The sequence below is a fragment of the Alligator mississippiensis genome, chromosome 7, assembly GCF_030867095.1.
Source record: "Alligator mississippiensis isolate rAllMis1 chromosome 7, rAllMis1, whole genome shotgun sequence".
Taxonomy (NCBI): domain Eukaryota; kingdom Metazoa; phylum Chordata; order Crocodylia; family Alligatoridae; genus Alligator; species Alligator mississippiensis.
The window spans coordinates 9,256,049-9,282,667 of NC_081830.1; the positions used below are offsets into that span (position 1 = coordinate 9,256,049).

Consider the following 26,619-nt stretch of genomic DNA (forward strand, 5'->3'; position numbering starts at 1 on the left):
GAGGTGGGAGGCTTAATGCAGGAGCTCCCCCTACTGGCCCAGCACGGGAGCCAGATCCTAGACTACCTAGTAGGAACCTAAGTGGACTTAGCCACTGATGCATGATTCCATCTCACTCTATTCAGGTACCTGAATAACTGTTAATGAAAAAGGTTGCAAGTCATCCTCCCCCTCTGAGAAACCTTGTAACCTAATTAGGAGGCATGGAGCTCTGCATGGGACAATTTCCCCCGCTTCCAGGACCAGCCAGCCTGGTCTTCTGCCATATCCCTACTTGTCTCAGACCAACAGTCCAGCTATCATGTTACTACCTGTGTGCTGCTCTAGGCAGAAACAGCAGAGCAATGGGTAAACAGGGCAGGGGGCAGATGATGCCAGGGTAAGGAACTGACCCTCTTACAGCAGCAAGGCCATTTTAAAAGGGCTGGTCTGTGTGTCCCACCATCTATCCCCATGAGAGTCTGGAGCTCCTTCACCCACCTGCTGACCTGCACTTCTGATGTGGTCAGAGTATCGCAGAGGCAGGATTTCTCCCTAGTCCATATCATCCCACTTCTGGAATAAGAGACCTCCTCTGGATTCAGGAGCCCTTTCCAAGTCACCCAACCCTCCCTGCGTGAGTTCCCCTCCTGGTCAAGCTCACGCAGACCCAGGATCATTCCCCAATCCCTCTCTAGCTCAAGCTGAAGACTTCAACCATTCTCAAAGCTAGGGTCCCCCACAATCCACCTCAAGCTTCCAACAAACTCAGCCCCTTCATAGAGCCCCTTTCTTGGGCACCTTTTCTACTACACTAAGCTTCCTATTCCACATGATCACCTCCTGGTGATCTGTGTCTGCGTAGGAGTCCCTGGACACCATGATATCTGGGCCCAAGAGCTGATGTGAAGGAAGTGCAGGGAGAGACCAGGCTTCCTGGCCAGGGGCTCATGGGAGATAGAAGAGGAAGGAGTCTAGGGCTGGCTGGGCTGAGGAGCTAAGCACAGAGGTGTCAAACTGAGATACACAATCTGATCCTGTCTTGCATCTCATCCCTGTCATGTTCCCTTTATCAGTCTCCATACAGGAAATATCACTGTAGGAAGGACTGACCCTCACGGTCAGATAGCACCAACACCATCTCCATCAGTACTGTTCTTCAGGCCAGGTCTTGCCCTCTCTGTACCAGCTGCTGCCCCAGTTACCCTCCAAAGGCTGCTTATTCTCTCAGACCTTTGTGCTTATATCCATAGACCTGTCCACTCACACACATCTGCACACAGGCTGAGAGGCAGGTCCAGAGCTAATTTGCAGGGCCGGGCACAATCCATTCATCCACATACTGCCCAAACTCAACCACAAGATGTGAGTGAAGATCAAAGAAGACCCTACATGTGCAAAGCCAGCCCTGACTCACCTTTTAGGTGTCAGCTGGTGGTTAGGACACTACTGACATAGTCCTTCTGCTCTCACAGGCCTTGTGGTAATAGTGGGGCTGTTCTTGCAATAAGGGTGGAGAACGTACTTCCCAAACAGGGGATGTTCCCTTGTGTTGGAACATGTCTCAGTCTGGTTCTCTCTTCTTATTATCCAGCTGAAGAATATTTAACATTTAAATTGTAACTAAACAAGTAATCAAAAGGTGCTTGAATGTCAATTTTTTATCCAACTATTTAAGTTGGTCTAATAAAAGATACTAGATTCACCCAAAGAACGTTGTCTGCCTATGTCCTTAGACCAACATGGCTACAACCTACACCCCTGTAATTTTTTTATCCCATATTTTTAAAACCCATCTATATTTAACAACAAGCAGGTGATTATACTACATGGGGATTCTAGACAATAGTGTGGAACAAACTTTGAAAACTCATCTAGTCCATAGTCATCCTTGTATAGGATCAAACATACCTAAATCATTCTTGACAGGTATTTATTTAACCTGTTCTTGACTGCACCATTGGGGATCCCACAGCCTCCATCGGTTCTGTATTCCAGGGCTTGACTATCCTCACACATGAAAAGTTTTCCTAATGTCTAGCCTAATTCACCACTGCTTCAGTTCAAATCCATTATGTCTTGTCCTGTGCCAGGCAGAGAAGTGGAGCACCTTATATTCTTCCTCTTTACAGTTCCCATTTGAAATATTTGAAGCTTGGTATCAGTTTGTCAGTTCATTTTGTAATCTTTGGATAAATACTGTATCTAACGGGGAACATTGACTGTTTATGCTATTCAGCAAATGGCAAAACCCTTTTTAGAGGAGGAAAAAGGTTATCATTAAGTAAGACTGAGAATATGTTGAAGGCAAAAATGCAGATAAAAAAAATACAGTGGCTTATGCAGGAGGGTTGCATGTGTGCTATCTGATAGCTAAAAGGCAGGGAGACTTCTTGCTCTCAAAAGGGCTTTATTGCAATAAGTGAAAATTTTTGTCACCAACATGGAGGAGGTATAATCATAATTTGCCATATGGTTTGGGCTTGGAATCCTTGAGAGTTAGTGTGATACTGATACGTGTTGAAGACCTCATATCCCATTAATGTCTAAGTCAATCAGCTTGTGAGCCTAAATCTTTTTTTTTAATCCTATCTTGAAGTGGCGTGGTTACATTTTTGGGGGGGAGACCTATGGTAAATGATGTAATTGATCCCAAGAAAGAAAAAGAGTGTCCTCTTAGTTTGTAGCTCAATAGGTAAATGGTTAAGGCACTCACTCAGGATGTGGGAGCGCACTGCACCTTGCATTTAATAGTGCTTGGATGAAATTAATAGAGTGTAGCAGGCTAGAACCCAGGCCCTGCTTCTTCCTATCATGCATGGTTTATACTAGATATAAGCAGATGACAAAGTACTGCTTAAAAGTGTGTTTATGAAACAGCTGTGCTAAGACCTGCAACATTTTAAAGAAAGGTAACATGTTTAATTTCAAGGTTATTTTTTTTTAATTTGCTTTTCACTTCATAGTTTCATAGTTGTCAGGGTCGGAAGGGACCTCAATAGAGCATTGAGTCTGACCCCCCGCCCTGGGCAGGAAAGAGCATTAGGGTCAGACGACCCCAGCCAGGTGCTTGTCCAGTCTCCTCTTAAAGATTCCCAAGGTAGGGGAGAGCAGCACCTCCCTTGGGAGCCCATTCCAGATTCTGGTAACTCATTTCATAAAGAAGTTCTTCCTGATGTCCAACCTAAATCTGCTTTCTGTCAGTTTGTGGCTGTTGTTCCTGGGTTTTCCAAAGGGTGTCCTGGTAAGCAGAGCATCTCCTATTTCTTGCTTCCTCCCCTTATAATTTTGTAAACAGCCACAAGATCCCATATCAGCCTTCCCTTGCAGAGGCTGAAGAGATCCAGGGTTCTCTGTCTCTCCTCATAGGGCCTGAATTGCAGACCCTAACCATATGAGTGGCCCTCCTCTGGACCCTCTCAAAGTTATCCACATCTCTCTTGAAACGCGGTGCCAGAACTGGACACAGTACTTCAGCTGTGGCCTGACCAATGCCGCATAGAGGGAAAGTATCACCTCCCTGGACCTGTTCATGATGCACCTGCTAATGCATGCTAGAGTGTGGCTAGCTTTACTGATTACTTCATCACACTGATGACTCATATTCACCTTGGATTCAACTATGACTCCCATATCCCTTTCTGCTGCTGTGCTGCTGTGGTCATCCCCTAGCCTATAGGTGTGTTGGTGATTCCTTCTCCCTAGATGCAGCTTTTTGCACTTGTCTTTGTTGAACTGCATCCTATTCTTTTCTGCCCACTTTTCCAACCTGTCCAGGTCTACCTGGATTCGATCCCTGCCCACTGGTGTGTTTACTTTACCCCATAATTTCATGTCATTTGTGAATTTGGACAGAGTGCTCTTCACACCCTCATCCAAGTTGCTGGTGAAGACACTGAATAGCACAGGTCCAAGAACTGAGCCTTGGGGGGGAGGGTGGGGGCGGCAGGGGGGGAAGGGGGCACTGCCCACGTCTTTCCAGGTTGATACAACCTGTCACCACCATGCTCTGGATACAATGCTTAAGCCAATTTGCCACCCACCTGACTGTGTACTCATCTATGTCACAGCCACTCAGTTTATTTATAAGAATAGGATGAGATACCGTATTGAAGGCCTCCTTAAAATCCAATAGAGGACATGTACCTTAACTCCTGCATCTAAGCATTTTGTGACGTGGTCATAAAAAGAAACAAGGTTAGTCAGGAAGGATCTACCTGCTATGAACCTGTGCTGGTCGCCCTTAAGCATTATTTTTTCCTGCTGGGCTCCCACAAATGTGCACCTTGATAATTTTTTCAAAGGTTTTCTCAAAGATAGAGCTGAGACTAACTGGCCTATAACTACCCAGATCATCCTTCCTCCCCTTCTTGAAAATAGGTACCACATTGGCCCTTTTCCAGTCCTCTGGGACCTGACCTGAGCACCATGGGTGCTCAAACAGCCAGGCCAGTGGCTCTGCTATGACACTGGCCAATTCCTTCAGCACCCTTGGATGAAGATCATCCGGGCCTTCTGACTTAAACACATTCAGCCCCTCCAAGTGTCCCTTTACTAGGTCAGTGTTGACTGTTGGTGAGCTGGTGTTCCTCCTGTGCTTATCTATAATGCAATTGGGAGATTTGTCTTGATCCTTGTTCAGGAATACAGAGTCATTGAAGTGAAAAAAAGTCATTGAAGTGTTCAGTCTTGTCCCGCCTATCTGTCACCAAATGCCCTAACCTGCCCTGTAGGGGTCCTATGTTACCCTGCACCTTCTTTTTGCTCCCTATATACCGGAAGAAGGACTTTTTGTTGTCTTTATTTTTTGCATAAGCTCAGGAAGAGCTGGGTCTAATAAAGGAAGAAGGAAAGGCTGCCAGGGGGAAAAGTTGGTGGAAAGTAGAGAGCAAAGAGCTAGCTAATCCCCCCAAATTTATTTCCCCATGTGTAGTAGTGGGGAGGGGGACAAATTCAAGGCAAATCTCTAATACTTAGATTCTGTGCCTGGAAAATGATAATAAATTTATAAATTTTTTATATATAGAAGCTATTTATTGAGGGAGGCATTTTATAATCAGTGCCATCTTCTATTTGAGCAAATATGGTAAAATCTGTCTGTGGTGTAATCCAGGGGAACACCATTGCCCAACATGATTTTAAACTGGATTTGCTCAGACCTAGCCCAAGATCAGAATACCATGCCAGATTCATAAGCATCAAGGTGGAAGTGGGTACCCCTGCAAGATGAATGAACAAACTTGCAGACCATACCACATACTACACTACTAGTTTGTGGTGTGGTGCTGATTTGAGGAGGTCAAAAAGAAATGGTAAGTCAGGTGCTGACACTTGTCACCATCTTGGTGTTTTAATAATGTCTGCCGAAAATTATAGCTCAGGAAAATTACTTAAATTTGGTGGAAGATTTTGAAATGACTGGTGAGAATTGCTGCATATTTCCATATATTGTTTGACATAGTTATAGGTTATTGTTTATTGGCAGCGAGAAACACATTTGACCTTATAATAAAGAATGTGCAACAGTCGAGAAGGAAGGAAAGATTCCTCCCCCCCTCCCCCAGCCATTTCCAGGACTTGCACTGTCCGCTGGAGCCAGCTTAGCAGGGGGCATGCCAGAAGCTCCAGTTCTCCATGGCCCCAGATGCCTGGGTCCCCTTAAGAGTCCAGGCAGGGAGTGAGGTCAGACCATGTTGGGGAGGGGATGGTGGGGGGGAGGATGTTGCTGGAATCCCTGGAATGATTTGGGAAAAGGGGTCTGGGTAGGGAGCAGGTGCAGAAAAAAACCCTACATGCCGCCATCACTGTCCTTGGGTGATCTAGGGTTGGGGGTAGTGGAAGTTGCAGAGCTCCTGCTTCCATGATTCAGCAGGCAGTGCAGGAAGCAGCTATGTGGGGACCTGGACTCAATGGGGGACAGCAGCAGGAATGAGCAGTTTTCTCCTTCCAGCACCTGCTCCTGATCAGCAAGAGACACAGGTGGGGTGCAGGTACAATAATGGGGGTCACCTTTCACCACCACCATTTCCACCTGAGCCCTGCAATCTGCACGTTTGGAGCCCCTGGGCTGATGTTGGACACACAATGGAGTCTATGGTCTCAGATCAATGATTTCTTGATGGGGATTTTGGATTTCATGTCTCATAAGAAATTAGAGAATAAGGCATAGTCTTTTAAAAAAAGTAATGATCCCTGAAGAACAGTATGTAAAACCCCACACTAATGAATCTACATATGAAGAATTGTACTACACAATGCATGTCATTTAATCCATCATAAACCAGCATAGCTGAATGATGCCAATCAGAGCTTATACTCCTTTGGTGCAAATCCAGAGAAATGCGCTGCTGGCAATGCACCATGTGCCTAGCTTCTATAGATCACTGCAATTCCATTAAACAGAACAGACTATGTCTTCCTCTATGTTTATAGAAGTCTGTAAAAATACAAAAAAAAAGTCACTGTCAGTGGATCTTCCATAGACATGATTATGCACAAGAGAATCAGTTGTATTGAAAGGAGAAGGATTATCTTGTGAATGGAAGGAGTTTCATGAAGGCAACTTTGACTTCCTTGTTGCGCAGGCTATAGATCAGAGGGTTGAGTGCAGGAGTCACAAGTGTATACAGAACAGTCACTAACTTGTCTTTTTTCAGTGAGTAGCTGGACGTAGGCCGAATGTAGGTGTAGATGAGGGCAGAGTAGTACAAGGTGACCACAACAAGGTGTGCAGAACATGTGGAGAAGACTTTCCGTTTCACTTTGGAGCTCTTGATTTTCAGGATGCTGAGAATGATTAATCCATAGGATATGATGGTCAGCAGGAAACCACCCATGCCTAGACAGATATCTGCCATGAATACCATGATTTCATTGAGGTGGGTTGGACTGCAGGACAATGCCAGGAGTGGTGGAATCTCACAGAAGAAATGCTGAATGAGGTTGGGTCCACAAAAATCCAGTTGCACCATGAGGAATGCATGCACCAGAGAATTGATGGTACCAGTTGCCCAGACACCAGTTGCTAACATGATACAGACAGGTTTGCTCATGATGGTTACATAGCGCAAGGGATGACAGATGGCCACATAGCGGTCAAATGACATGGCTGTGAGGAGCACAACTTCTGTCCCCATTGGCAAAGTGAAGGCAAAGAGCTGGACTATGCAGTCATTGAAGGAGATAGTTTTCTTTTCCTGCATCAGGTTCTGCAGCATCTTGGGAAGAACTGAGGAGCTGCACAAAATGTCAACCATAGCTAAGTTGGCAATGAAGAAGTACATGGGAGTGTGTAGAGGTGGGTGGAAGAGGATAGCCAAGATGATCAGGGAATTTCCCTTGATAGCCATCACATACAGACACAGGAGGACTCCAAAGAACATACCCTGGAGATAGGGCTGGTCAAAGAGCCCTTGAATGATGAATTCAGACACTCTGGTGTGATTACTGGCTTCCATTCCTTTCGGCATTTCTTTCCTAGAAATGAAAACAAAAAATTAAAGCTGTCACATTGCCAATCAGAAATGAGAGAGAGAGTTGGATACGTATATATTTAGCTACACGTGTGTGTACGTATGTGTGTGTGTATATGTATATAAAAAATGTAACAGGCTGAATGAAATGTCTAGAATATGTGTTTATATACAATATATATTATAGACATTTCATTTAGCCTGGACATTCTCAATATTTCATTCAGACCACAAGCAAAACTATATCAAGATGTGTTAACACGCAAAATGGTTGCAGCTACCTAGCCAGCAGGCTTCCAATTATAAGTAGAGAAGAGGGCAGGAATTGGACTCAGGATGTTCTCAACCACATTTTAAAATATAAGTTCACCTGGGTCAATAAGCTATTTCTAATACGATCTTGAATGCCATTCTTACATTGATGGTCATACCTATAAACGAGGTTAGATATTTTCTACCGTACCATTTTTTCAAGTATGGGACCCATAATAATTTATGGGACAATCAAGATACAATGCCTCCTTTTTCTCATTTTTTAAAAATTAAGCTAAACTAAATTAAAGCAGGTGTTATATTTTAATATATTGGGACTGGGGTGTGGGGGTTGCTGGTCATGCTTCCCAGGATGGCTGTGACCTGTGAGCAGTGATGGAAGGTGCTTTTGATGGAGCTACTTTTCCTGCCCTGGGAAGGAAGCCCCACCTTATGAGGACCCACTCTTGTCCCCTACCTTTACCCCCCACCCTTCTTTGATCGCACTCCTAGACTAGTCCATGCCCAGAAACCTGGGTAGCTGGCTTGTGCTCTGCAGCCTATTTGCACAGGGTTGCAGCAGGGGAGCTCCTGTGGCAGGAGGGGGAGTTGGCTTGGTGTCAGAAATGCTACCTAGGCAGTAGAGTTCAAGTAATGGAAAGTTTGTCCACATAGAACTGGAGGGTCAGGGAGGAAACTCTGCATCCTGGGATGCTGCAGGACTGCAACTGGGGTGGCTCATCTGTGGGGAATAACCACACCTTATGCACTGGGTAACACAGATAAACCTGTTCTGGAGTGGTATAACTTTAAGCTGTCTAAAGTGTGCTTAAAACTAGTTTCAGGGGTAATGTGTTGACAATCCAGGAGTTAATAGCTACAGAAGATGCCTAAACTTAATGTGTAACAATGCCCTGAGACTTCTTTGTTCTTAATACCACTTTATTGAATCTGCTGCATCTCCTGTTACTCATCCTACATGAAAAAGGTGATGTCTTCTAAGACGCCAAAGGAGTTTCTGTATTGCAAAACCGTTGAAAATGAGTATCAGTCTGAATACATGCAAGACATCATGGTATCTTAATTAATTATTTTCACCCTATTTCAAAGCACACTCAATAGTTTATGGAGCTTTGCTCACTTATACAATTCTTTCAACATTTAAACTCCATTGTGTATAGATTCTAACCACAGTGAAATTCAGAGGGACTCCAAAATATATCTAAAAGTAGACCAGATTTGCTTGGGTCTAACTTAAAATCAGAATATGCTGCAAGATTCATAAACACAGCTGTGGAATTGTGTAATCTCAGAAAATAAAATACAAAATAAAAGCAAAATTAAAGCAAAATAAGAAAAATTAAAATCATAAAAGCAAAATAAGAAAAACATAATCTATTTGGATTGTTTAGAGACATAAACATATTACTCAACCTAATGCTTCATGTTTTCATGAAACTTTGATAATATGAACCTTAAATTTGAGATCAGAATCAAATGGTTGCTCTGTTAGCAATGATATGGTTGGACTTTTAGCATATTCCTAGTAGAAATTATTATTAGGTTTTTTTTTCTAAGCATGTAAAAACAATCAGGAATACAATTGAATTAATACATAAGAATGAAAAGTGACTAGGAAAGGGAGAAAGGATGAATGAAATCCATGCACATCCTTACCTATTGCTGAGTGCTTAATGGTGAATGAACTTAACTGGTAAGTGCGGACTCCAAAAGTATGAAGTGTTTATGATTATTCATCTTCATACATAGAACCATTCTTTAGGGAAATCTTATATCCCTTGTGCATCTCTGCAAAAATTAACTCAAACAACATTCCAAAGGTGCAAATAAATGGGAATCACTTCAAATAACATGAATTTTTTTTTTTAAAGGGCAAAGTTCTTCTAGAAATGTTATCAAATTATGCATATTACTCTGATTCTGAATTAATATGTTTTTCCATTTTTTCCCCTGACACTAATGGTACCCATTGATATATATTTTAGTTACTCAGACTGAGTGCATAAACATTCAGAGATTAAAGTCTGGTGTCATTTAATTCAAGAGGAGTTTTGACATTGTCCTCAGTAGTATATGATCTGAGCTGGCTGCCTTGTATAATGTCTGCTATTCCACACTATCTTATGAAACTTATGGCTCACAGTCTGATAACCTTGAGCAGTATCTTATTTCTTTGTTCCTTTTAAGTCAGTGGGCCAGATTCCCAACCAGCATAGCTTCATTGATTTAACTCTCAATTAGGACAGGTGAAAATACAAGGTGGGTAGACAGATCCATACAATCTAAAGGTAATGAAGGTGTTGAGAAATGATTAATAGACATTGGACTCCACATGCCAGAGTCAGCCCACAGGAATGGTCTGGTGTGAATGCCACATGCAGCATGTGATCCAGAACAGCCCCAGATACTGCTTGAAGCAGGCACCAGCTGTATTGCGTGCAGCCTGAGTCAGCTCCAGCCCTGGGCATGGCATACCATATGTGAGGCTGGTCTGGGGCTTCCACTACAAACAATATGTGGGGCCAGTCTGGAGGACATGCTGTATGTGGTGCGTGCGCCAGATCAGCCTTGAATGCTGACTCTCGCACATGGGACCAGTGTGTGGGCCTAATCCCTACAGGCCCAGGATCCAATGCACAGGACTGGTCTAACACAGGTACTCCATGCAGTGCTGCCCCCAAACCAGCCCAAGCACTGTGCGCAGGGCCCACTGAGTCCAGCCCTCCTGTGCTGTATGCAGCATGCAGCATACCTGGTGCAGCATGCTGCTCATGGGGCAGATCAGGTGTGCATGATGCATATGGTGCCTCTTCCAGATTGGCTCTGCCTGCTGGATCTGTGGGCCCTATCCTTACCAGTCCCAGATCCAGAGTGCAGGGTGTGTCTGGTCCCGGGGCCACATGCAGCACATAGCACATGGGGCCAATTTGGAGTGTATGTTCAGCCTGTGCTGGGTCCAACTCCTGCACCATGTTCAGTACACAGCAGATGGGCTTTCCATGGTAGCCTGAGACCCACGGGCTGAGTGACATGACTCTGCAAGTTAAACCCAGCCTGCCAGCTGTATCTTTGATACCCCAGTTGTGTAGGAAAGTAAATCCATCTTGAATTCTAGATCTGGTAAACATGTTGCACAGAGGTGGGAGGGCAGCAATAAAGGGAAAGCATGTTCATTTCTACAGACCCCCTCACAGTGCTCTATTTGAAGTTGGCCTCATTGGCAGCCTTGAGTGGGAGAAAGGAGGGAAGATATATGAGGCCAGAAGGAAGAGGGCAAGCTAGAGAGTGTGTAAATCAAATAAGTGAAAGTCAAGGGGGCCCTAATTTTAGCTGGGGAATTTGCCCTAGTGAAGCAGCAGCTTTGTTCTTGCACTGCGCTGATCCCTATACAACCACAAAAGGGAGGTCCATGGGAGGCAACAAGTGAGCTGAAAGGTGTGTGGCTGTCAAATGGCTGTTGGCTTTGAAAAGGCAAAGACTTAAGCTTTAGTCTGGAACTAAACCTCAAATTCTTCCTTTCCCCCCTACTTCAGTGAGGGAGAAATTGCCCTCTGTGTATTGTTTTTCAAAAGTTTTATTAGGGTTCAGCTTCAGAATGAATGCTGGAGAAAGGCCAGACCAATGGCTGCACTGTGGTGGTTAGAGTGCTATGTGGAAAAGTGAGAAAAGCCCTAGTTTGAATCCCATTTGAGTGAGAGTGCTTTATATCTCACAACCTTGAGCATTACACCTGCGTACTGTAGGCACTGAGGCATGGGGGGAAGATAGAATATTTTTCCTATTCCTAAGTATAAGCCTAAAAGTAATGGATTTTTACTGACTTCATTTCTGGGTGTCAGAGGCCACTATGCTTCCACAAGGAGCATGGACATGGACCCTGACTACACCTGTGCATGCCTGTAATCTGTGCGACCATATAGTCACTAGGGCTGTGCAAAGCTTTGGATCATGAATTCGGATTCAGAGACAATTCAGATGATTTGGAGGCCGAATCTATGAATCTGAATCGAATCGCGGGAAGCTTCAGGCTTTCTGAATCAATTCGGAGCTTCTGAATCGATTCGGAAAAGATTCAGAGATTCAGCCATAGGGTATAATGGGGAATCAATGAAATATCTGTAACTTTGTTGTCTTTTGTCTGATTCAGATGACAGTTGCAGGTATGGCATTCAAATCGGCTGAATCTGAACCCGAATCAAATTAGTTCCCTATTCACACAGGGCTAATAGTCACATGAGGTTGTCTACATGTGCAGGACTAAACTCCAAAGGATAAAATGCCAGCCTGTGCATAAATGGCATTAGTGGCACTTAGATAATCAATTGCCAGATCCGGAAGTCTCAATGACCAGAAGTCATCCTACCTGTCCTTTCCTTTTGGAGCCTGTGACCATCAACGAACAGAATGACCAAACAGCCTTTGTAGTTCCCAGAGGATGAGAAAAGAAGGAGTTTAAAACAACCGATAATCCAAACACATTTCTTCTAACTTCTGCCCCCACCCCCTTGTGGGCTTTGCTCAGCTCTCCTCCAGCTGTGCTGCTGGGGGTGGGGGTGGGCATCATCTTAGGTAACCCCCCTCCCCCCCGCAAAAATAAAAGTTGACACCAGCGCATCCAAGAATCAAGACTGGTTTTGGAAAAAATAAAGTTTCCCTAACAATTTTCCTAAGCATGTTTTTACTTCCTTATTCTTTAAGCTATAGATGATGGGGTTTAACATGGGTGTTAGGATACTGTACTGGATGGAGAAGAGTCTGTCTAGAACCACTGAGGAAGCTGAATTAGGTCTCAGATACCTAAACAAACCTGTGCTGTAGAACAAAACCACCACAATAAGGTGGGAGCTGCAGGTGGAGAAGGCTTTTTTCCTGCCTTCTGTGGAGCGTATCCTCAGGATGGTGAAGAGGATGCGAATGTAGGAGACAAAGTTACAGGAGAAGGTAATGGCTCCAACCAACATTGCAGATGTATGAAGCAACAGTTTGTTGGTAAAAGTCTCAGTACAAGCTACTTCTAAGACTGGAGGGGGCTCACAGCTGAAATGGTCAATTTTTTTAGGTCCACAGAAATGCACAGTTAAAAAGGGGAGAGTGTTCAGCAGTGCATATATTAAACCCATAGCCCATGACCCACCCAACATTTGCCTGCATAATTTGTTATTCATAATACTCATATAATGTAGTGGGACACAGATAGCTGCATATCGGTCATAAGCCATTGCTGCCAGAATAAACACTTCACTACAACCAGCCAAGAGACTAAAGAAGATCTGGGTAATGCAACCCTGGGGAGAAATTCTCTGAAGCTCTGCTAGGAAGTTCCCCAGCATCTTTGGAACGGTGACTGAAGAATAAGCAATGTCTGAGAGGGCCAAATGGAACAAGAAAAAGTACATGGGGGTGGAAAGGTTTGGATCCACCCTTATCACTAACATGATCAACATGTTCACCACTAGGGTTGTTACGTATATAACTAAAAACACCGTGAAGAGTAAAATTTGGAGCTGTGAGTCACTGGAAAGCCCCAGGAGAATAAAGTAGCTCAGAGTTGTTTGATTTTCCACTGACATTTCTTCTTCAGATATAGGATCTATAAAAAAAAAGAGGGGGGGGGAACAAATGCCATCAAATTAAGTGGAAATGATATGAAGGGATTGGCTGAAGACAATGGTGAAAGCAACAGACTAGTAGAGATTGATGGGATTTACCTATTTCTCCATCAGTCCCTTTGGAAATGAAAGCTATTAATTTACCTCTTGTTTGTTAAGCCAATGTGAGCTATTTGGGATGATGGTTAGCTAATCCACTTTAAAAAACACCAATGAAGTCAATAGTGGCACATCCCTAAATTGCAGTAGAAGATTTGTATAGTATACATGGTAAAATAAATCTTTAGGTGGGTTTCAGTTCAAGGAGCTGATTTTAATCTATGATTTTGGACTTTTTAAGAGGAGTCTATGAATGTTATACATGTCTCTCATTGAATTTAACAGGGACGGGGGAGCCCCACTCACATGTAATTGAATATAACAGGTGAAAACCCCATGCTTATTCCACACTTGAATCTCATATGGCAAAAAAGAAAACTGGTGTAGGTGTTTGTGTGTGTGTGAGTGTGTGTCTCCACAAGCTGCTGGGCCGGAAAAGAGGAAAGCAAATGTAATATATAGTTGCTATGAATGTGAATCGTCTCAATTAAAGTTGAGAACAAAATCCTATTGAACTAGTCACTATGCATATAGTTTCATAGCTGGTAGGGTCGGAAGGGACCTGAGCAGATCATCAAGTCCGACCCCCTGCCGTGGCAAGAAAGAGTACTGGGGTCAGATGACCCTGGCGAGGTGTTCATCTAACCTCCTCTTAAAGACCCCCAGGGTAGGAGCCAGCACCACTTCTCTTGGAAGCTGGTTCCAGGTCCTAGCCGTCCTGACAGTGAAGTAGCGCCTCCTGATGTCTAGCTTAAATCTACCCTCTGCCAGCTTGTGACCATTATTTCTTGTCACTCCTGGTAGTGCTTAGGGGAACAGGGACTCCCCCAATGCCTGCTGGTCCCCCCTGACTAGTTTGTAAATGGCCACTAGATCCCCCCCTCAGCCTTCTTTTATGGAGGCTGAACAGGTTCAGGTCCCTCAGCCTGTCCTCATAGGGCCTGCCCTGCTGACCCCTGACCATGCAGGTGGCCCTCCTTCGGACCTTCTCCATATTGGCCACATCCCTCCTGAAGCATTGTGCCCAGAACTGGACACAATACTTCAACTGCAGCCTGACCAGTGCCGCGTAGAGGGGAGGATCACCTCCTTGGACCTGCTTGAGATGCATCTGTGGATGCATGACAAGGTATGGTTGGCCTTCCTGACCGCGTCCTCACACTGTTGGTCCATGTTCATTGTAGCATCAATGATGACTCCAAGATCCTTTTCTGTCTCAACACTGATGAGAAGGGAGTTCCCCAGCCTGTAGGTGTGTTGCTGGTTCTTCCTCCGCAGGTGCGGTACCCTGCACTTGTTAGTGTTGAACCCCATCCTGTTCTCTTTGGTCCACCCCTGTAACCTGTCTAGATCTGCTTGCAGCCTGTTCCTTCCTACTAGCATACCCACTTCACCCCACGTCTAGTGTCATCTGCGAACTTGAACAGGGTGCTTTTTACCCCCTCGCTCAAGTCACTGATGAAGACATTGAATAGTGCGGGCCTGAGGACCAAGCCCTGGGGAACCCCACTGCCCACCAGGTCAAATAAGACCTGTCCACCACCACCCTCCGGGTGCGGCCCTCCAGCCAGTTAGTGACCCATCTGACTGTGTAGGCTTCAAAACCACTGTCTCCTAGTTTCTTACTGAGAATGGGGTAAGAGACCGTGTCGAAGGCCTTCCTGAAGTCCAGAAAGAATATATCCACTGCGACACCTGCATCCAAGGACTTGGTGACCTGGTCATAGAAGGCCACCAGGTTGGTTGGACAAGACCTGCCCCTAATGAACCCATGCTGGTTGCCCCTGAGCATAACCTCCCCTGCTGGCCCTTCCTGGACATGTGTCAGGATATTTCTTTTGAAAAGCTTCCCCAGGACCGAGGTAAGACTTATGGGCCTATAGTTTCCTGAGTCCTCCTTCCTCCCTAGCCATGCCCCTGCTCATCAGCCCTCTTGCTGCAAGGTCAGAGCTGTGCAGACAAGATGGTATATTAACTCTTAGCAACATCTGCTCACCATACATTCTTACTTTAACACTGCTTAATGTACCACAGATAGAGAAGTGTCATGTGCAACTTCACCCTAAGTTTAAATTCATCACTCACAAAAAGGGGGTGAACTAGAACAATAAAAGGAAAATAGAAAAGATACACATCTGATGACTAAAGGAAATGGAAATGTTAAATTCTTACCCTTCAGTGTTTTCAAATGCAGAAATGATAAAAGGTGAAAATATCTGTCTGTCTGCCTGTCCGTTCTTCTGACACCCTGTGCCCATATTATAATATACCATGATCTTTACTCTGAAAAAAAATGAAAAGATCTTAGTTAAGTGGGTCTGAGACATAAAATTCAGCTCTCTCTGCTGTTATTTGTGAGCAAGGGGTTGCTTGGTTTCTCTGACTTAAAGGTTTTCATTTAATACTGGGACTATGTTTATTTGGGACAGAGTTTCTGAAGCCCCTTTTTCCATTCAGTGAGTTTAATGCAGCAGAAATTACATATAGAACAGTGAATTACTATCAATTATGTTCAGATTATGCTTCTGTGACACAGGCAGCCCTTTAACGTATCACTTAGAGTTCTCCGCAGAAAATGTACTTGAAATGTTATTGTATGATCTCCCCCTTGGAATGCATGTAATGAAATATGAAAAAAAAATATGGTGTCTATCCATAGCAATCGTAGCATGATGCACTGTGAGTTTTCCCCCCCGTTGAATAGGAGTGTCTTTGTTAAAATCCACATAGGGTTATATATGGTAGTGTAGCTCTGTTTAACACTTTTCATGGACTCCAAAACACAAGCAGGATTGATTGTCTGTGATCCTTACAAGACACCAGGATGAACATCAAGTGTAAGCGGAGTTCAAGGGAATTTTGCACACAGCTTGAAAGAAACTTGGGCGAAAGTGCTGAGATGTGTACACAGGGGTGGATCCAGGGAGGGGGCAGTGGTGCAGTTCTTTGATTCCTGCCCTACCCAAAGTTTAAAGCCAACTAGCAAGGAGGGGCAGTTGCATTTCTATTCATACAGCACTGATGGAATGAATTGACTTTATGACTTACCATAATCTCCCTGATTTTTGCTAATCTTTCTTCACTTCATAGATGTTAATGACCCTCTCTCTTTTAATGCTTTGTTGTTCAGCTATTCAAATTAACCTTCATTCTGTGGTTTTGTTGCCTGTTAGCCATTCCGGATAATCTCTGCCTCTCTTCTATTTCAGAACCATGCAGACTGTTTTTAGCCCTAGCTAAAAACCTTAACTCGGGTGTGATAATATTATCTTGCTCCAGACAGCAGTTCAGTTTGACTAGGTTAGGCGTGTAAAACCCACTTGTTTGATTTTACATTCCTAAATGGCATGTGCATTGTTTCCCAATTGCAAATTTTGGCACTCATGCGCACATTCCTTCAGAAAGCAAACTGGAACTGGAAGAAGGCAGCTGTCTCTCCACTTGACTCAGGATGTTACCATACTTCCTGAGGAAGCACTGTACCCAATTTCTAAACCCCACAGAGCGTGTTGAAATAACAACTCTTGCTTCCAGCCAAAGGGCTCTAACTATCAAGCCATAAGCCAGCCACTGCCCAGTGCTCTCTGCTGCCAACTTCATGACATTTCATCTTCCACTTACTTAGCATTCACTAAGTAGTAATAGGAAAGTTGCTGCCCCATTGGAAGCACAGGCACAGGCTAGTGGGCATCCCCCTCCCTTTATGTTCTGGGCCCAACATATCTTCCATGCTTGGCTGACCAGTGAGATAGGTTGAAGAGAAGAGCTGGAGAGGGGTCCGGATAATGCTTAGCCCATGATCTGATGTTTACCTGGAGAAACAAGTTCAGACCTTGCATAGCAAAGTGAACCTAGTACATGGACAAGCACCCAAGCCACTACAGTATTGGGTGGAAAGGTTTTTCTACTTTTGCTAAAAAAATTCAGGGGTTATTGACATTCCTATGCTTATGTACATCTTCCTGACCAGAGAACAGTCCTCTTGAGTATACTCCATAGGTATTCACTGATTTGCAAATGCTGAGGTCAACTACAAACTCTGCAAAAGTGGGAAAGGTAAGGTAAAAATGTTTTGGGTACCCTAGAACTGGGGTTGGGTTTTCCCTTCTCTGTACAAATGGCTGCAAATGTAACAGTTAGGTCTTTTAGACCTTTTAGAGAACAGAGTTGCGTTTGAACTTCACGACAAGTCAACTAGAAGTCCAGCTCTGACCACACATCTAGCAGTTATACGATGGATGCACTACTGACATCAAAACAGTGATTTCTAATTTACATTGTGCTGGTTGAGGCTGCCTCCAGACTCCAGATTCATTAAAGGGTTGACATTCTATAAACACAGAAAGAAAATCTCCCTGCAATTAGATTTTTGTAAAATAATCTTTGGTGGACTGTCTAATTTGGAAAAAGCAAGAAATAAAAAAGTTTAAGTTAAACTACATCATTTAATTTCTCCAAATTTCTCAATAAGGCAAATCAAATATTTTCAGTCACTGAAAATAAGAAGACTTAAAACTATATATATGTTTATTAAAAGTTTATATATATATATAATTATATGTTTATTAAAATTATATATTTATTAAAATTATATATTTTAATTGCACAGGTTATATACTATATATATATAATTATATATATATAATTATAACATCTACACATGAAATTATATATACATAAAATTTCATTTTCAGATGTTTTAATTTAAAAAAATATTGTTTCCTTTTATTTTTATGAGACCATATAGAAAGAGAAGAGAATTTTACATATGAACAGGAGGAGAATTGAGAACACAGTTCAGGTGACCTTACTTTATTAGTTGAGTAGAGAAAAATATATTTTCTGAAGCATAACAGTACAACAAATGAAAGGACTCACCCTTACTGTATGCCTATTGCTGCCTGTTAGAGTTGTTCAGCCTTTGCAGCAGCTTTCATATCTCACAGGAGAAATTGTCACTTGTAACCACAGGGAAAGGATTTTTGGATGACTGTGAGATCATGACATAAGAAAACAACCAACGACATTGCAATAGGGATGAACCAAGCTGCCGATCCTCCTTAAGAAATTAATGGTCTTGAATTGAGTCGCACCAAACTCATTTATACTAAAAGAACAGCACAAAAAATCCACAGGTTCCCTTGGGCATTAATCCCTGAATTCTCTATGGAACTCGCTCACTGATTTTTTTACTAATTCATCAACAATGTCAACTGTGTACGTTTGGTTGCCATAAGGAAAGTGTTGTTGAAAGCCGAAAGCTTATCTCAATGGATCTACAAGGAGGTAAACCTAACGAACATCTGACCTTGATTTGTATCATGTGTCCCTCAAGAGCTTTGGTTCACAGTGGGTACATATACATGTGCGATTAATGCACACAAATAAATTCTGGAGCTTATTGCTCTGGAATTTTTTGCTCCTGGGTGCACCATTTGAATGTGCACCCCAGAACAAGAAACTCCAGAGCATATTGCACCAGAGTTTATTTGTCATTTGGAGCTGGCAGGGGACCTAGGTGTCAGTGTGCCAACCAAGGTCTGCTCTGACTGGGCTGCACGTGCTGTGGAGAGGCTGGCTGAGGCACAAGGATGCTTCAGCATGCGGTTGCCTGACAGTTAGCCCCCATGCTGAGCACCCTGCTCCCTAGCCAGCCTGGGCAGTGTCTACACATGCTCTGCTTCACATGAAAAAAACACCGCAGCAGGGTAGCATTTGTATTTACAAGTATTTACAAATACTACCCTGCTGTGGAGTGTATTAGTTATATATGCCCTAATAGGGGCATATGTGTAGACGCCAAGACATTTACTGCACAGTTAATTCATCATTTTGTGTCTGAAATTTTTGTGTGAGTTCGCCCCTCAGGCCCCATCTAACTTGGACCCATGTGTCTTTATAGTATTCTATCATCAGGTACAAAAGAGAAGGGTCAATCCCATAATTTATCAATTTTTTTCCCAAAGTTTACTTCTATATATACTGTTAAAAGCTCTTGACAGATCAACAAGTGCAACCTACAGTGCTAATTTGCACATTTGCCTGTATTTATGTCTCAAAAACTGAAGAATAAATATGTTATTAATAGGGGAATACCCATCCCTAAATCTAGTCTGATGTTCATGTAATATGGTTTCTTGTTTTACCCATGCTACAAGATGGTATAACAAGTGGTGCACAAAAATTTTAGCTGAAACATCTATTGAACTTATGGGGCAATAAGATTCTGGCTTATGTTTTAAACCTTTTTGAAAATAGGTCTGATGGTACTCCTTTTCTGAGAATCTGGGTTTTGACCCAGCTCAGTTATCAAGTTATACCATTTTTCCAAGACTAGAGTTCACCAATTAATGTTATCAATATAAACGTCCATCAGTATTCTGTCTGGACCTGGGGCTTTATTCTTCCATTTTACTTTGAGGAAGTGTACTTATTTGATCATTTATGACCCGATACTTAGTTGCATCAATAAGGGGTATATTACCCCCTAGATGAACTTCTTCTTGCATTGTGCCAATGAGGAATTCTTCCTCTTCCTTGTTGCATAGAGCATGCACCTGCTGTTTCTTGTGTGCTTCATCCTGCTCCTCAGGTCTTCGACAAACTCCTGTATTGTCTCACATTCTTTCTGCTATCTCGTGGAAATTATACCATTCAAAGGTTTCATTTTGGGAGGGGTATACAATATTCCTCTAACTTTTTTTTAAATTACTGCACCATAGCTTTTCTGTTTATCTCTAGGCTATTATAAAGAGACAGAGCTTCTGGACCTGCTATCTTTAAAAAAATTGCTACCTAGAGTGGTTCCTTCTCTGTATTTCCACTGGTCATCATATATATGGTAAAACTCTGCTTAAATTTCTTCCAGTTTTTTGCTGCATTCCTGGACAGCTTTAACTCCTCTGAGATGCTCCATATTTCTGTCTTTCTGGGCACCCCCTCTTGGTATTATGTGTAGTTATCAAAAGACCAAGGAGTTAAGCTTATACAATGATAAAGCTTTTTTATTCAGAAAGCAGTGCTCAGCCTATTGTTTTGCTGTTCCCTTCGGTTCCCTCCTGAAATCCACGGGCCAATGTAACAACTTACACATAACACTCTTAAAGGTATCAAGACAGATATCTTCATCAGTGACCTGGAAGATGGCACAGAATGCACTCTCACCAAGTTTGCAGATGACAACAAGCTGTGGGGAGTAGTAGATATGCTGGAGGGTAGGGTAGGGTAGGGTAGGGCTGGGATTCAGAGTGATGTAGACAATTTGGAGGATTGGGCCAAAATGAACCCCATCAGGTTCAACAAGGACAAGTGCAAAGTCCTGCATTTAGGAAGGAACAATCCCATGTACCAGTACAGGCTGGGTGCCGACTGCCTGGGCTGCAGCTCTGCAGAAAAGGACCTGGGGGTCACAGTGGACAATAAGCTGAATATGAGCCAACAGTGTGCCCTCTGTGTTAGGGAGCAGTACACATCTACCATCATCAAGGCAAGGGTAGAGGTGGGGAATACCGATGTATTATGGGTCAGGATACAGGGGGGTCCAGGGGAAAAGGACTCGATAGTGGGGGTCTACTACAGACCTCCTCATCAGGATGATGAGCTAGACCTGGTATTCTCCAGGCAGCTCTCAGAGGCCTTTCAGGCAAGAGAGGCGGTGGTCATGGGGGACCTAAATTACCTGGGCATCTGCTGGGAGGAGCAGACAGCCAAAACAAACCTCTCATGTGGGTTCTTATACTGCGTGCAGGACCTCCACCTAACCCAGGAGGTGTCCAGTCCCACCAGGGGTAACGCTTTGCTAGACCCGGTCTTAGCAACAGGGGATGATCTTGTGGGTAAACTGCGAGTGCACAGTAACCTGAGAGATAGTGACAATCAGCTGGTCGAATTCACAATCCAGCGAAGGGTGGGAAAAATAACCAGCAAGGCTAAAGCGTTAGACTTCAGAAGGGCCAATTTTAGTAAGCTTAGAAGGCTAGTTAGTGAGGTGGCTGAACTCAAGAGCATCGAGCATATGGGGGTCCAGGAGGGTTGGCGGTTTCTCAAGGAAGTGATCCTTGGGGCACAAAAGGAGACTATTCCATTTCGCTGGAAAGGGGACTAAAAAGCCCCCTTAGCTGAACAGGGAACTCCAGAAAAGACTGGGGGCAAATGAAGAGATTTATAAGCAGTGGAAGTGGGGGGCAGCCACCAAGGAGGAATATACCTCCCTGGTGCACTATTGCAGGGAATCAGTTAGGCAGGCCAAGGCAGGGCTGAAGCTTAGGCTGTCTACAACAATCAAGGGCAATAAAAAGTCCTTCTACAGATACATAGCGAGCAAAAGGAAAGGAAAGGGTAACACAGGGCCCCTGCAGGACAAATTAGGACAGTCGGTGGCCGACACAGGGAAAAAGACGGAGCTTTTCAACGAGTTCTTTGTTTCAGTATTCCTAAGTACTGGCCAAGACAATTCCCCCAATTTGAACACAGATGTCCAGGAAGCGCTAGACCACCAATGGTTAGTGCTGACTTAGTTAAGGAACAGTTGGAGGGGCTGGATGGGTACAAGTCAGCAGGCCTGGATGACCTCCATCCATGGGTGCTGAAGGAACTGGCCAGTGTCATAGCTAAGCCACTGGCACGGCTATTTGAGCACTCATGGTGCTCTAGTCAGGTCCCTGAGGACTGGAAAAGGGCCAACGTGGTGCCCATTTTTAAGAAGGGGAGAAGGGACGAGCCGGGTAACCTTAGGCCAGTCAGTCTTACCTCTACCCTTGAGGAAACACTGGAAAAAATCATTAAAGAGTGCATTTGTGAAGGCCTAGCAGGGGAAATGATGCTGAAAGGAAACCAGCATGGGGTTGTCACAGGTAGATCCTGCCTGACACACCTTATAGCCTTTTACGACCAAGTAACACACTGCCTTGACACTGGAGCTGAGGCAGATGTCATCTACCTGGACTTTAAGAAGGCCTTCCATGCAGTTTCACATCTTGTTTTCATAAGGACACTAGCAGGCTGTGAAATGGATCTTACACAGTCAGGTGGGTGGCAAACCGCACCCAGAGAGTGGTGGTGGATGGGTCGTTTTCGATCTGGAAGGAGGTGGGCAGTGGTTTGCCGCAGGGTTCAGTCTTTGGACTGGTGTTATTTAATATCTTCATCAGCGATTTGAATGAGGGCGTGGAGAGCACCCTGTCCAAGTTTGCAGATGACACCAAGTTATGGGGCAAAGTTAACACATCGGAGACAGGGAGTGGATACAGGTCAATCTGGACAGGTTGGATCAATGGGCAGAATGAAACAGGATGCAATTCAATGTAGACAAATGCAAGGTACTCCACCTGTTCAGATGACCCCAGCAAAGTGAGCATCAAGATGCTTTTTGAAAATCACCAGGGTGGGTGACAGTACCACCTCTGGGAGGAGTCTGTTCCAGACCCTTGGCACTTGACTTATAAAGAAGTTTTTTCTTTATGTCCAATCTGAAGCAATCTTCAATTAGTTTGTGCCCATTGTTTCTTGTCTCCCCATGGGATGCTTTGGTGAACATATGAACAGAATCAAAACGTCACAGCTTTTTTTTCTGTTTTCTTATATGTCTGTTAATATTGATGAGTTAATAAAGATAGAATTTTTTTTCATTACAGCAGTGGCAAACCCAATGAACATGAACTTCTTTAAACATGATCTCAGTCAGAGGTGTCAAAAATACAGCTCAGTTCATAGATTCATAGATTGTTAGGGGCTGGAAGGGACCTCACAGATCATGAGGTCCAGCCCCTCCACTCTAGGCAGGAAGACAACTGGCATCAAGTGACCCCAGTAAAGTGACTGTCCAGTCTCCTCTTGAAAACCTCCAGGGTAGGTGACTGCACCACCTCTGAAGGGAGTTTATTCCACAGTCTGGACACCTTGACTGTGAAGGAGTTTTTCCTGGTATTAAGCCTGAAGCGGCCTTCCAGGAGTTTGTATCCATTCATCTTGGTCTTCTCTGGGGATGCCTTAGTGAACAGTTGTTCACCGAGCTCCTGATGCTCTCCTCTGATATAGCGGTAAGCTGCTATCAAGTCCCCTCTCAGCCTTCTCTTCTTTAGGCTAAAGAGGCCCAGGACCCTCAGGCTCTTCTTGTATGGCTTGCCTTGCAAGTCCCTGATCATACACGTGGCTCTTTTCCGGACCTTCTCAAGTTTTTCCACGTTCTTATTGAAATGCGGCACCCAGAACTGGACACAGTACTCCAGCTGCGGTCTCACCAGTGCTGAGTACAGTGGGAGTATCACTTTCCTAGTTTTACATGAGATGCATTGGTTGATGCATGCCAATGTGTTATGTGCCCTGCTGGCCACTGCATCGCACTGACAGCTCATATTCATGCGATGGTCAATCATTACCCCCAGGTCCCTTTCGGCTGTGGTGCAAATCAAGCTGTCACCACCGAGCCTGTGTGTATGTTGAGGGTTGTTTGCCCCCAGATGGAGCGCCTTACACTTGGGGGTGTTAAACTTAATCTGGTTCTGGTCTGCCCAACTCTCTAGCTTGTCCAGGTCCAACTGTATCTGTAACCTATCTCCTGGAGTGACCGCACTGCCCCATAACTTGATGTCATCCATGAACTTGGCCAGTGAGCTTTTCAGATATGGCCCACAGAGCTGGACCATCCAGCATGCAGCCTTAATGGGAGACATACCCCCAATGGCAGCCAAGTGCCCAAGCAACACGTAAGACATAGGGCCCAGGAACACCATAGCTGAACATCTCAGGGAGCCTAGTGAGAACAACAGTGCTTCTTCAGCACAGCAAGAAGTCCAGCATCATGAGGGCTTAGCTGATGTGGTAGGAAGTAGCCTCTATGTCAGGCCTTTTTCCACTGTGCTTCTGGGACTCTATTGATATAGCTCTAGGGCACTTGGCTGACTCCACAGAAAGAGGCCATGGTGCTCCTGGTGTGGCAAAACCCCCAGTTGTTCTTTTTTTAATTTAAAAATACATTCCCTCCCCTTCCCCTAACAATTTCTGACTTTTTCTCTCCCTCTGTATTCCCTATAGATAAGTATAAGTGAGCTAAGACATAAGATAAACTTCAGCATTTTATTTTGGTAGTAAGTTGTATTTGTTTTGTTTTTTCTCCTTCTTTATATTGTATAATTATTATGTTTATATTAATTTTTACTATTCTATATTACTGTTTTACTGATACTATGATTTAGGCCTACATATGTAAGTTAGCATAAGTCACGTCAAGTTTCCATTTTGTTTTTCAAGTCTCCATCTTGTGTCCCTTGCCTGGGCATGCCCTATTGTAACTCTTTTGTAACTGTGTGACTCATACCTGCCTCTCTTATGTAACTTGGCTCCTGAATGAATGGGGATGAATGAGGGTGCCTGAGAGACAATGGCAGTACGTCTAAAAATAGCTCCTTCTGAATGACCGAGCCATCAGCTCCATGACCCAACCATCAGCCTGCATTGACCCTCCCTGGCTCAAGATTTGAAGGAGAAAGAATGCTGCAGATCCCACCCAAGCCACCATTATAGACACCTGAAACTGCATGTCCTGACTTGGAATGCACATGCTCAGTGCCCCAGGGGCTGGCCCTTGCCTGGGCAGGCCCCCTGCCACTGGGGTCACAGAAGGTCTGCCCCTATAAAAGGGGTAGTGAAGACAGACCCAGTGGGATGTCCTCTCCATCTGGACCAGCAACATGCCACACCACCTTTCCACCCAGAGGCCCTGCTGGTGACCCCCCTCTGGACAACACCTGGGGTGCTGGGTCTCTACCTGCCAGGTCCTGGACTGGCTAGAATGGGTATCCTGAGCACTGGATCAGCATGGTGGGGTGGTCCAAGGGTATGATCTAACTCAGAGGTCCAGCCCTGTGCCATTTATTCGGTCCATGGAGAGGTCCTGCAGCACTCAATCTGCTATGGGGCCAGATGGGTTAGACAATCTTGATATAAGTAACAGGAAAAAGATTCATTTGTCTGTCTGTTAATATAGCTATGTATTTTAGCAATCTCTTCTATAGGTATGCTTTGGACCTGCAACTCTTGCTTTCCAGGAAAACACTTCAAGCACCAAGCACCAAGCCATTTTTAACACTCGATTGCTCTTCAGTTGCGTGTGTACAACCCTCCTTGCTGGATAAATGAGAAAGTGTTCTGTGTAGGGCCAGAATGAACAGATCTAAAGGCCTGAAAGTGTGTGACTATTAAAGCAGGCGGGCTTGGAAAGTGGGAGCCCTGGTTTCCAATTTGTGCACCTGATCCTGGTAGGCCAGAAAATGTTACAGTAGTTCTTATGTAATAAAGATTAAATGCAAGGTATGAGTAGACAGCCTTAAGAAGAGGACTGGCAGTTAGATGAGTTTTCTGGAAAAGAGGAGACCCAGATTCAAACCCACTGAGAATGAAAGGGGTTATTCTTTCAGAAAGTGCCCTATTAGTCAGTTACTAGCCTCAAAGGTGGGAGGATTCTTATCCTCCGCTGTCTTACTTGAAACAGATTCCCACGCAGGGTGCTCCTATTCCACGATGCAGTTGACTACAATCCCAAAGTTTGTATAAGTGATTAAAGCTGCAGTTATGTGGGTTCAATTCTGAAGTTAGGTTCAGAAACGGGGAATGGGATGTTGCCCATGATGATCTCATTCTTACCATTATCTTTGCTAGAGGATGACTCACAAAAATCATAATACTGTTCACATGACTGACCCCTTGGGTGTCATGAAAGCTCCAAAGCAACCACACGCTGGTTGTTATTTAGTACTAGAAGGAATAATCATCAGCTCCTTAGTTACAGTCTTCTTATTTTATTTATCATTTTCATTTGGTATCTAACAACTTAAACACTTCCTTTTATCTCCTTTATTTTCTACTTTATTATCTTTTTCTTAAAAACATATACCATAGAAGATTATCTTTTAAAAGCCTCCCAAATAATCAGCATTCTAGAAGAAAATTCCATTTTCATAAGTATATTTTCTTTTATGTCATGATATTCATTGACTTCTACAACCTTCCATTATAGGTTATTTTATATCCTGAGTTTTAATGTGACTGGACATTCCCTTCTGATATAGTAAAGTAACATCCTATCAGACTGTAAGTAAACTATAATTTAATTGGGGAATTCTACTCCAAGTATGATAATATAATAACACCAATAACTATCTTCATGAAAGAAGTTTCATTGATATATTGCT

General features: G+C 43.8%; 1 protein-coding gene across 1 annotated transcript; it reads right to left on the minus strand.

Moving 5' to 3' along the window:
* Nucleotides 1-6,506: 6,506 nt before the first annotated feature.
* Nucleotides 6,507-7,436, minus strand: LOC102568865 (olfactory receptor 13G1). The gene has a single exon (XM_019481175.2). It carries the CDS (start codon nt 7,434-7,436, stop codon nt 6,507-6,509), a length of 930 nt encoding a protein of 309 aa, XP_019336720.2.
* Nucleotides 7,437-26,619: the final 19,183 nt, after the last annotated feature.